This window comes from Cyprinus carpio, chromosome B7, assembly GCF_018340385.1.
Source record: "Cyprinus carpio isolate SPL01 chromosome B7, ASM1834038v1, whole genome shotgun sequence".
Lineage (NCBI taxonomy): Eukaryota > Metazoa > Chordata > Actinopteri > Cypriniformes > Cyprinidae > Cyprinus > Cyprinus carpio.
This window is the reverse complement of record NC_056603.1, coordinates 38,317,484-38,330,548: the sequence shown is the minus strand read 5'-3', so window position 1 is coordinate 38,330,548 and position 13,065 is coordinate 38,317,484. Positions and strand designations below refer to the sequence as shown.

General features: G+C 35.9%; 1 protein-coding gene and 2 long non-coding RNA genes across 3 annotated transcripts; 2 read left to right on the top strand and 1 right to left on the bottom strand.

Annotated features, from left to right (window-relative positions):
- Nucleotides 1–736: 736 nt before the first annotated feature.
- On the top strand, nucleotides 737–1,320 carry LOC122137874. Its single transcript, XR_006155108.1, has 3 exons — nucleotides 737–825; nucleotides 918–1,001; nucleotides 1,180–1,320. It is a non-coding gene; the product is annotated as an uncharacterized LOC122137874 (long non-coding RNA).
- On the bottom strand, nucleotides 1,107–2,333 carry LOC122137873. The gene is made up of 2 exons (XR_006155107.1): nucleotides 2,197–2,333; nucleotides 1,107–1,328 (listed from the first exon to the last, which is right to left on the bottom strand). It is a non-coding gene; the product is annotated as an uncharacterized LOC122137873 (long non-coding RNA).
- A 1,916-nt stretch (nucleotides 2,334–4,249) lies between these two features.
- On the top strand, nucleotides 4,250–7,040 carry LOC109103230. The gene is given in 2 exon segments (XM_042728543.1): nucleotides 4,250–4,294; nucleotides 4,569–7,040. A coding segment is annotated over 1 exon segment (2,064 nt). The 5' UTR covers nucleotides 4,250–4,294; nucleotides 4,569–4,586; the 3' UTR covers nucleotides 6,651–7,040.
- The last annotated feature ends 6,025 nt before the right edge of the window (nucleotides 7,041–13,065 follow it).

Genomic DNA, 13,065 nt, shown 5'->3' with positions numbered 1-13,065 from the left:
AGTAACGCACATCAAATAACTAGCTCATTTGGCGTGGTTATGATTCATCAATTATGACCGTATGCACACTCAAGTCTATTCGCGGCACCCCACAACTGTAGTCTGCCATTCAGTTTTCTAAAATACAACGATTTGGGACTGATGTCTGTACATTCTGACTTCACCCTAGTCTACAGAGCTGTGTATTGTGCATTTTTAATAACAGGTTTGTTTTGTACTATCTTTAAGACCTGTGCAATAGACCTGTTGGGGGTGAGTGAATGAACAGCGATCTCTTCCACCCTCAATACTCATGGCTGAAGTGCCCTTGAGCAAGGCACTGAACCCCCAGTTGCTCCCCAGGCACTGGATATATAGCTGCCCACTGCTCCGGGTGTGTGTTCACGGTGTGTTCACCTCTCACTGCTGTGTGTCTGCACTTGGATGGGTTAAATGCAGAGCACTAATTCAGAGTATGGGTTACCATACTTGGCAAATGTCACAACTTTCACTTTCACTTTCATGACAAATGCCAAACTTACTACTTCAATAGCAAGGACTGATATTCAGGACTTGTCAGCCAGTACCACTGTAGCCTTGCAAAGACTTTGCTTTGAAGACCTTTTAATGAACTAACTTCCACATTTCAATATGACCTCCCTGACTTCTAAGGGGTGTTTTTATTTGTGACTACTCCAAAAAGGCCTAGATTTCTATCAGTAGAACATCACATTATTCTTTTTCTGTTTGCAGGTAGATTTGGTGTTGATGGAGGGGGCAACATCTTCAAGGCAAAACCTTAGACCTGATGCAACATCATCCAGTGTCAAAATCACCCTTTAGGAGGTACACAAGCAAAAGCTAAATTGAACATCGCCAGTTATCAATTCCTATTTTACTAAATTTGTCCTGCATACATTTTTATCTTTAATGTGTAGGCACTTGAAGATCAGTGCCCAATATGCACAGGAACATTTCCAGTGTCAGAAGTAGACCTGCCATGCCAGCTTTTGTGGAGACAGGTAATGGTACAATAGTGACTCACATTGAAGCTTAAAAACACCTTTCAAAAAAAACAAAAAAAAAAAAAATTACAAAACTTCTAAAAGGGACACTTAGGACTGGAGTAATGGAGCTGTACATTTTGCTTTATTGTTTTTAGCTTTATATACATATAATTTTATTTATTTATTTTTACAGGCTCTCCAAGGAAGGTGATTTTCAGGGGATTGACTGGAATTCCTGTTTTTTTATGTTTACACAACTTCAGACGTGTTATCTCGTGACAGACTTCAGATGTCTTTGTGGTGTTTATCTGTGCTGCTGCATGACGAATCACATCCTCCTCACTGTAAAAATAAATAAATAAATAAAATCATATACATGTATATAAAAACAATAAAGCTAAATTTTCAGCATCATTACTCCAGTCTTAAGTGTCACAATATAACAATATGGTTTTTTTTTTTTTTTGATCAACAAACATTATTACTGATGTTGAAAACAGTTGTGTACAATTTTTTTTCAGGATTCTTCGATGAATAGAAAGTTCAAACGAGCATCATTTATCTGAAATAATATACACTACTGTTCAAATGTTTGGGGTAGGTAAGACTTTTTTTTTGGGGGGGGGGATTAAATAATACTTTTATTCAGCAAGGATGCATTAAATTGATCAAAAGTGACAGTAAAGACATTTATAATGTTATAAACAGTTTTTACTTCAGATAAATTTCTATTCATCAAAGAATCCCCCCCCCCAAAAAAAAAATTTCAACATTGACAATAATAAATATTTTTTGAGCAAACAAATCAGCATATTAGGATGATTTTTGAAGAATCATGTGACATTGAAGACTGGAGTAATGATGCTCAAAATTCAGCTTTGATCACAGGAATAAGTTACATTTTTAACATGTATTCAAATAGAAAACAGTTATGGTAACAATATTTCACAATAATACTGTTTTACTGTATATTTGATCAAATTAATGCAGCTTTGATAAGCACAAAACATTGTCAAAAAACATTAAAAAAAACGTAATGGTTCCAAACACCTGTGTGTGTGTATATATACATTTTGATTTTTTATGACCTTTGCAATGTACTGTTTTGAACGAATGCAATGAACGTAGGTAGGTTACCGTGAGGTATGATCCAAATCAGAGCACCTTTTAGGTGTTTTTAAGCTTCAATGTGAGTCCCTATTACCATTACCTGTCTCCACAAAAGCTGGCATGGCAGGTCTACTTCTGACACTGGAAATGTTCCTGTGCATATTGGGCACTGGTCTTCAAGTGCCTACACATTAAAGATAAAAATGTATGCATCATGTATGGATGATGTTGCATCAGGTCTAAGGGTTTTTCCCTTGAAGATGTTGCCTCCTCCATCAACACCAAATCTTCCTGCAAACAGAAAAGAAAAATGTGATGTTCTACTGATAGAAATCTAGGCTTTTTGGAGTAGTCACAAATATAAACACCACTTAGAAGTCAGGGGCATATTGAAATGTGGAAGTTAGTTCATTAAAAGGTCTTCAAAGCAAAGTCTTTGCAAGGCTACAGTGGTACTGGCTTACAAGTCCTGAATATCAGTCCTTGCTATTGAAGTAATAAGTTTGGCAATTGTCATTGCACAGGTCTTAAAGACAGTACAAAACAAAACCTGTTATTAAAATGCACAATACACAGCTCTGTAGACTAGGGTGAAGTCAGAATGTACAGACATCAGTCCCAAATCGTTGTATTTTAGAAAACTGAATGGCAGACTACAGTTGTGGGGTGCCGCGAATAGACTTGAGTGTGCAAACGGTCATAATTGATGAATCATAACCCGCCAAATGAGCTAGTTATTTGATGTGCGTTACTTACCTTACTTCACTGAAGCGATGATAATCTATAATCTCTGAAAATATTGGCCTGACGCTTTACTATTGGGGGCTCTGGCAGCTAGCTATACTGTTGGTTAATCAAATCTTACGTATTTAGATGGGAGAGCATGAGAGGAGATAATAATTAAGTTGACTTGTCACTGAGTTTAAGATGTTAAGTTAGTTATCTTACCCAGTACACGACCTGTTGCTCGTCATGATGCACCCTTGCTCGCTCTTCTGTCAGACTGCGGCGGCAGTGCAGCGGATTGCGGGGAAACTGAGTGGGCGTGGTCAACCTGTGACTTCAATCGAGAGTGACCAATAGGAAAAGGCCTTTCATCCTGGTGGGTAGAGACTGCCCACTGAGAGACAGCTTAACTCGCAAGCAAAACTTTTCAACTCGCAAAAAAAAAGTTTTAGAATCGCAAAAAAAAAGACGGCAGAAAAGAGCAACATTTGTGGTTTCGCTATAAAAAAAATATTGGAGTGCATAAAGAAAAATAAAGATTTTCAAAGATTTATATGCGCTGCAAATAATTTGTTATGAATTTCTTTATTTTTGAGCCTTAAGAGGACTTTTTTTGCAATCTTTTATTTTTTAATTACAAAATAATTAGTTTTACTTTCAAACACAGAATGTTTGATTGAATAATAAAGACACAAAAATCATTCCATACTTTCACTTTAATTCAGCACCTGCAGCACAACAAAAATAGACGCACCGCTCCTGGAATGCACTGACGGACCGCAACCTCGTGCAGTATGAACGCTGGAATCCGTTAACATGGGTGCGTAAAAAAAAATACGCAACGCATACGCACTGCAGACGGAGTATGTGTGAAACAGGCGTTATAAACACCAGAGCACTACTGTGTTTACCGCTGTCGCTGCTTAGAAGTGCAACATTGTAAAGGGTCCGTCTGAAACAGTGTGCCGCGGCCGCGGCGCAGCATAACGTTCCGAACATTGAGTAATTAAATACATCGGTATGGTGGTATATTAAAAATTAATATCGTAACGAAAATATACACCGTTTTTCATTGTAAAACCGGTAGACCGCCCAGCACTACATGCTACATAGCTGTGATTGTATTAAATATAGAAAATATATATTTTTTTGTTGTTGTTTTTGTCTTTTGGAAGCTGCATTCAAAATCCACTTGGCTCAAAAATCTGAGGGGGCACATGCCCCCTCACTTTGAATGTGCATGACGCCTCTCTGCCCAAGAGGTCCTTACTAAGCCTCTGTATGTGACTGAAAAAATGTTGGTCATATATGTACACCGTGCTAGGTTGCAAGATGTTTTATTTTTAACTCATCCTTTTATAGAACATAAGCTTTCTACATGCTCACTATAAAAGCACCTACAGCTTGATCTATTCCATCAGACCATTAAAAGTCCTGAACTTTTAAGAGAAAACATCTGACATTTCAAAAGGGTAAGGTCTTGTTTTTTTTTTTTGCTCTCGTACAGATCAATTGCAGTGCATTGAGTAGTATTAAATTACTTTTCATCATTTAACCAGCACAGCGTCTTGTCTCCAATGGCAATGTACATGATTCATGATTAATGAACCTAGATAGACTATTTCATAAAAATGGCCAAAAAATATTCAGTCTGACATAAGGCACTCTGATAAATGCTGCTAATTACAAAGTTGGTTTCTGTGATCGGATAATTATTATCAATTGTTCTTATTGTTTTTTTATCAGGAAAAGGAAAGCTACAGTATGAGTTCTGCAATTTCAAAATCTACTCAAAGCCTTACTACTGCTGAGGACATGAGGGATCAAACCAAAATTATAATGAAGCCTTATGCCAACTGGGAAGAGTATCTAACTCCAGCACCTCTATCCATAGCCATCCTGGGAGAGCTGGTATTCATCTCATCCTCAACAGATTTCTCAATCAATAAAAATCCCCCTAAAGATGGCTATAAATTCATCAAATACCCTGATTCCTTTCGCGCTTGCCTCATGCAAGTGTGTAACTCTGGTTGGTGGGCATTTAATGAGGCGCATACGAGCATGGATCAAATTCGCCTCCATACTGCCCAAGTTCCAGATTACATGAAAACAGCTGTGAAGATTCTGTTCCAAGACAATGATGAAGTCGTCAAAGCACATCTTCCTGATCAGCTAGACAATATCAGAGTCATTGCAGATGAATGTCTGAAGTTGTCTGATGCAACTGAAAAACGTTTCACTGAAGTCATCAAAATTATCCAAGAGCTGCTAGAAGCATGTATAAATGCAGAGCACTTCTATGGGGAAGAGCTGGATGCAGTCAAGAAGAAATTAGAAGAGGGCAAACTGAGGGAGCAGTCAGCTCTAGAGACCAGGAAAAAGGACTGAGAAGGCATTGAGAGTGCCGTGGAGAAGGAACTGGAACAGGCTCATGAGAGCTACAAGGCAGCTCTGGATTCTCTCCCTAATGGATGGGAAATGATTGGCATGGATTTTGTGGGTGGGATAACGGGAGCCATTACAGGTGTGATTACCGGAATTACATCTCTTATTAGTCAACCAATGAAATTGATTTCTTCTGCAATATCAGGATCAGGGTCAGATCAGGAAGGTGAAAAAGATGTGGTAGCTGAAATAAACGTCTATAGTAAGTCTGCTGAAATTTTAAAATGTGTCCAGAATATCCAGCAACTAATGAATGTGAACAGTGAGGATGATGACATTGCCTGGACAAATCTGTATGATCAGAAGAAGAAAACTGCAACCACAGATTTCATAGCAAAACAGATAGTAAGAATCTGTGAAAATTTAAAGAAAATCCCAGACTGTCCAGCAAATAAACAAGCTCAGGAGTTATGCAAAAAGTGCATGGAAATATGCAACCAGCTTGCAAAATATGCACCAGATGGCAAATGTGACAAAGAACAAAGCACTAAAATAATATGTGAGGTCCTGGATCTGAGCAAGTCAGCCCATATTTTTGATAGCAAAAGTAAAGCCATCACAAATACTCCACCACTTTCTCCAACACCACCAATGATGCACAAAGAAGAAAAAAAGTCAGAGAATACAAGTCCTTCTCAGAGGGCCACAGAGAATGCAAGATTTGCCATTGAGCAGACCCGAGCTCAGCTGAACAATACAAAACAGACTTATGAAAAGTGGGTGGAGAACCTAGAGAACAACCAGAAGGAACTAACTGAAATCCTGGTCACTATGAGAAATTGTGAACTGAAAGAGATCGACTTCAAAACTACCATAGAGATGTTGATCAAAGGAATGGATGCCATGGGGAGAGTGAAGGAGCAGTGGGAGAAGATGGTTCACTTCTTTCAGATGGTTTCCAACATTGTGAAAACCAGCCTGAGTAAAACTCTCATAAACTTTGTCTCCACATCTGAGAAAACACAAGCCCTCTCCTATGATGGAAAGCTCTTCTCAAAAGATCTGCTCTATACTCAAGCCTTCCAAGCCACTAACATTGCTAGTCTGGTCCATATGATCTCTGCAACATACACAGATGTTTCCAGCAAGTACCTGATGGATCGTGTCAGTTCACTGGGCAAACTGATGGCCATGGATAAAAGTAAGCCAGAATTTGAGCATGAGCGAAAACTGCTCCAGAATGGCTGTGATGAGGCACAAAAAGGCATCTTAAATCTTGTCTTGAAAAATAAATTGGAGTTTGACAGGAAGAGCACCGCAAGGCTAGAAAGGATTGATCGAGAGTTGCTTGCCATTCTTCCTGCTGCTTCTCCTGAAAAAATCAAGAGTATTCAAGAGGATGTTCAAACTGGATTCAGTAAAGAAGAAGAATCATATTACTGAGAGAATTTAACAAATCGGTTTTTACAAGGTTGTTACAGATAATATAGCTATAGTTGAGAGTCAGTGTAGATTAATTATAGCTCAACTTATATGATAGAAACCAAAGTTAGTCTGTATAACTGTATAAAACCTATTTTAATTAATAAAGCAGATCCACTGAAACAAACAACCAAACGAGAAACATTATATTGTTGTCTGTATAAAAGCAGTGTTTGCAGGACCATCTACATTAATAGAAAACAGCTGAACACCCTACCCGTTCAAAATATGCAGAAGACTTTAAATGCAGTATTTATAAAATCCTTTTCACACCTGGCTTGTTCGGAGTGTTTGAACGTGGCAATCTTTCTTCTATAGTTTGGTTTGTTTAGGCATATATGAACATGGCAAACACACTCACATTTAAACGAAAAACCTACACTAGATCACCTGACTGAGGTGGTCTCGGTCTGATTGAAAACTGAAATTTCATTATGTGAAAAGAAAAGAAACAAGGTCTGATTCTGTGGGTAATTTAATACTATGTATTAAGATTTACTAACGGCTTCGCCAGCGCAAACCGTCTTTTGACATTAAAATAGTACTGTCAGGATTTACTAAAGACATGTAAAGACATGCAGTGAAAAATTAATGCTTAAAAGGTTTGGGCACAGTTATTTTTGGAATGGAATTGCACTCTAACGTGAATCTGCCCCTGTTTAGTAAATCTGATATGTCAGAATAGCAACACCATGGATTCAAATTTAAAGATGTGTCTCAATTAGCCTATGAAAAGGAAATATGTCTGAAATGTACATCTAATTCATGGAGTTACTGAATAATAACATAATGGATTACAATATTTATTAAAGAAAAATAATAATAGTACTAATAACAACATGACACTTTGGGTCTTTTGTGCCAATTCTTGAGGGGCCATCCTATCCCAAAAGTTTAATTTTACATTTTTCACTTCAAAATAAGAACGTTAGAACATAAAAATAAGAATGTATAATTTTTACTCCACAAATCTAAAAAAAAATAATGAGTCCACAAATCCTCATTAACAAATAGACAAACAAAAACAATAAACAAAATTATTTGATATTCAACATACAGCGTCATAGATAACTATTTTCCAGAGAGAGATACAAAATTAGATGGGAAGTTGGGGGTGGGTATGACATTTTATCCAGTCTTACCACATAGCACAGTTCAAGGAGTTCGGATTGGAGAGGCACCTCGATAAGCCCCAAAGGGTACTTTACCCCCCACTGTGAGAGTGGGCTCATTACCTAAATGAAACTGTTGTCACTACATCAGGCTTCAGGAGCAAATTATTTTTATCCACCGACTTATAGCTGTATGAAAAATACGGTTATGAAATGAATATAGACATGAGCTGCAATCATCGGGACCCAAGCACCAGTGGCTCATGTAGACGATTAATTCTCTCACTAAAGAATGTGCATGTAGGGACTTATACATTTTGGGGTTACTGCTACAATCTTTTACAATTACTTTGAATTTTGAATTTCTTATTCATTTTAAACAAATTGCATGACCGTTGTCTTCAGTTCATTCTCAGTGAGAAAGTTATACTTTTCCCAACTTTTGTAACAAATTGATACAAAAAATAAATGTGTGTACATACAAAAGTGCATATTGTTTTTCTGTGTACTGAACTAATGACGTTTCGCAGTAAGCCTTCACCTGTTGTTGAAATCGGTGTCCAAAAAGCTCAGTGTAATGCAAAACTGGTTGGTGTCAACACAAATTAACACAATTTTATGCACTGATGTATGTAAGAAATATTTTCAGGATGCTATGAAAAAAATGATTTAATCTCAAACTTATCTTTATCTTTATCATTATCTTAACATCTTATAACATCAAGATTCTTTGTAATTGTAAAAATCAGTATTATTTTAATTATTGTCTTGAATCACTTTTAAATTATTGATACTGTTGCATGATTTGTAATTAAATTATAATAATATATATATTTAAATGCATATTGATGACAACTATTCAGTTAAACTGTACCATTAACATTTTTGAAAAATATTTTACCAATCTTTGTAAAATCTGTCACATCTGTACATCAATTTAATGTTAAAATATCCTTGAATTACAGTATGAAGTATTACAGTTTTCAATTATTAAAGTATTAAAAAGGTACAATTTTTACGCCACAAATCTAAATATTTGAATGTATCCACAAATCCTAATTAACAAATAGACAAACAAACAATAAATAAGTAATAAATACTTTCAGATTCAACATACAGTGTCCCAGAAGACTGATAACCAGCTAACCAGAGATATAAAATTAGAACATCTTACTCTGCCTTACCTTATAACACGCAGTTCAAGAGGCCCTGTGATCATGTGTAATCACATTTTCTAAATATAGCAAGACATCTACCAATAGCATTAGAGCTCCAGCACTATGAATGCCCATTACAGAACAGAGACCATGACAAGAAGAAAAAATTTGCTGATACTCTAAATGCACCTTAACAGATCTTGTGACTAGATCAAACGACTCTGACTTTTGGATAGGGTAAGGCAGCTGCATTTAGGATCTTTTGATAAAACATGCTGTAGTTGGTAATCACACAAATTTTGCTTTAATCCTCTATATACACTTTGAAAAATGCCCTATTTAATATGTAAATAGTATACAAAATGCAGGCTACTAATTCAGAAATCATCTTTTTCCTCTTAATATGCTGGGGGGTAAGTATACTACACTGGAAAAAAAAGTGTGTTAAGAGGAAAAAAGATGACTTCAGAATTAGTACCCTGCAAAAAAAAAAAAATATATATATATATATATATATATATATATATATATTCTTTATACCTACCCCCAAATTTCTTCAGTAGATTGACTGCACCAATGGTTCATGTAGACAATTTATTCTCTCACTAAAGAATGTGCATGTAGGGGTTAATCAATTTTGAGGGTTATTGTTACAATCTTTTTTACAATCACTTTGAATGTGAATTTCTTATTTGTTTAAACAAATTGCACATACAGTTGTCTACAGCTCATTCTCAGTGAAAATTTTATACTTTCCACAACTTTGGTAACACATCGGTACAAGATAAATGTGTACACACGAAAGTGCATATTCTTTTTCTGTGTACTAAACTATTGACACTTCCTTGTAAACCTTTGCCTGTTGTTGAAATCTGTATCTAAAAAGTTTAGTGCGATGCATATTAGCATTCAACAAGACAAAACTGGTTTAGTGTCAACAAAAATTAGAACAGTTTTATGCACTGATTTTGTATGTAACAAATATTTTCAGGATTGACTGCCATGAGGAAAAACAGGTTTTATCTTATCCTTATCTTTATCTTAACATCTTTTTTTTAAGGCAATGACATCAAGGTTCTGATATTAGTGCCATCAAGATTTTTTTATTATTTTATTACTGTGTAAGCACTTTTAAATGATTGTTTCTATTTCATTATTTGTGATCTTAGTGTCAAAACATCTGTTTATACTGTCCTTTGTGTTTGTGTGTAACAGGAAAGATGAACCATTTCTACAAACATGAGTAAGTTATTTTATCTAATCTGCACATATTACATTTAAATGCACAGTGATGAAAAGTATTCAGTTATACCATTCGTAAAGTAAGTATATAAAGTATATAAGTATATAAAAATCGTATACTTGCAGTGTTATGGATTGCAGTCTATGAAGTCAGATTTCAAGTCTCCGGGATTTTTTGTTTGTCAGAGCAGATCTACTGGAGGGGCATTGGATCATCGGCGGGGGGGGCACTGTCGTTTGATAAATATTTTGTTGACCGCATTGGCAACATCATAGTAGCATGGAAATCCAGACCTAAATCTGAAAGATCTATATAGAATGACAATGAAAGATTTAAGGCCCGTTCACACAAAGAACGATGACTATAAAGATAACGATATTAGCGTCCACACCAGCGAACGATATCTTCTGTTTATTCTAAGCGCACGCTCGTCTGGCGCTTTAAATTCTCGAGCGCGTTACAACAGGATGGATTCTGATTGGCTGTCAATTTTTTTATCGTTCATCAGCTGGAAAAAAATCGTTTTGAAAGTGATTCCAACGATATGGTTTTTCTTTGTCTTTATCGTTATAGTTGTGGTGTGGACGCTGCTGTTCTTTAATACTGAAAACGATTTTTAGAAAACTATATCTTTATCGTTATCTTTATAGTTATCGTCCTTGGTGTGAACGGGCCTTTAGACTTGGGGTTTTATCTAAAAGAGGAACAGAAGACAGCGCTGAAATTTGCTGTTTTGCCGACCGGATACGGTTCCAATGATCTATATAGAATGACATTCTACCCTATAATGTTAGCTCCAATGATCTATCTATATAGAATGTCATTTATATAATTTTTTTTTTTTTTTTTTTTTATACCTGTCTTGATTCCTAATACACAACAGATGACGATTGTTAGGTTTTAAACGTTCAGAATACGATTCAATATAAGGTTAGTATAGCCTAGTTCAGCACGTCAGCGAATGGACAGCGGACTCATTCTCTCGTTCTATGAGTTCAGTAGCCTACATTTTTGGGAAAATGTACATTTTTGGGAAACGCGCGAGGAATTGCGGCTAACGTTTATAACCTTGCACGTAGAGAGCGCTTTTAAGAGCTAAGATAGGCTAGGCTACATCGAGGGGAAACCCGGCCCAGAACAGATAGCCTAAACAACAGAACAGGACAGAAAATAATAATATAAATATAATATAGGCTAAATAAAAAACATAAAATTGGCCTACAATGAATAGCTATATTTTTTATACTTAAATAATTTACAAATTACGACGACAAAAATAAAACACTGAATCAGTTTGAAGCTTTGAAAAACCGGCAAAAAAAATGTCCCCATCAGACAAAGTGTTTTTCGTATAGATGTTTCTGAAAACTTAAGGCTTTTTTTCTTAATAAAACGAGTTGGACATCATCACACAAAAGTCTGCGTATGGACCAACAGAAGACTAAAATTCGCCTGCAGAGAATAAGGATGTCACAACAATAATGAGCCACTCACACAGGTTATAAGGTTTAACTGATTTTGTAGTTTTTGATTTGCGTTGAATGCAAATTCTGTAGAACTTGAGAAATAGATAAAAGAAAATATAAATACAGGAAATGGAAAAAAATAAAATACAGAAAATACAAAGTGTGCTTCAACAAATAAAATAATTTCTTTAAACACCGTTTTTTCTTAGGGTTTCAAGGACTTTAAATACTGTAAAGGACTCATTTTCTAAACAAAATAAATAAAGGACAAAAAAATAAATGTATTTTCTGCTATTACTTTATGCTAATACTGGTTTTAACCTGGGTTACACACCTCCCAACAGTTTATGCACGCAACCAAGCAGAAATGACATAAGCCCGTATATCTTTACAGACAGCCAAGTATAAAACACAAATGCAGTTAGAACCCACAAACATTCATCAACAATTCACCTGTTTTTTTTTTTTTTTTTTTTTTTAATTAGCTGCTAACAACTGTCTATATAATATAGACGGACAAAACTGTTCTTCAACTTGAAATGGATTTTGCGCGCGCGCTGCAAATCAAATGTAACAAGTTTACTCGGCGACCAATAAGCATTCACCATGACGAAGCCTAGTAACGTGCCATGAGCAACCAAAATTATGCATTTTCCCCATTCTTTTTATTTTATTTACTTTAAGTTACAGTTTGAACATTTAATAGTAAAATAATAACTAAAAGGGATTTTTTTTTTGGGCCACGCCCATGCCTGTAGGAGGGGCATCAATGACCGCTAGGGGGGGCACGGCCCTCGAATGCCCCACCACAGCGCCGGGCACTGCTCCAAATGAAGGAATTATCTCGATCTGTAACATCTGCAAGTCCCTTATGAAATGCACAAGTCAATCCCACCACAGGGACACATGCTCCAATTACAAACAAATCAGGGGGGACATATCGAGGTGCTGAGCAGTACATGAAAAATACAGAGAAAATGATTCAAGAAAAAACTAGAACATCTGGATGGACAGCATGGAGCAAAACGTTGAGCAGCAGAAAGAAAGAAAAAAGCATGACCATGGATAAATTGCACAAAAAAAATGCTTGCAATACCAAATATTGGATGGATACCCTCTTATATAGAAAAAGCATATGATATGTTGTGGAAGGAGGGATTACTTATTAAAATGAAGAAGAGTACTGGAGTAGAAGGAAGAATGTATAATTGGGTTTTAAGATTTTTTTTATTTATTTTTTTTTTTGTTACTTGATAGAACAATTCAAGTTAAAGTGGGTGGTGAAGTATCTCAAACTCTAAGAATGGAAAACGGAACTCCTCAGGGAAGTGTGATTAGGCCTATATTATTTAATATAATGATTAATGATATATTTGGAAAAGTGGCTCCGGGAATTAG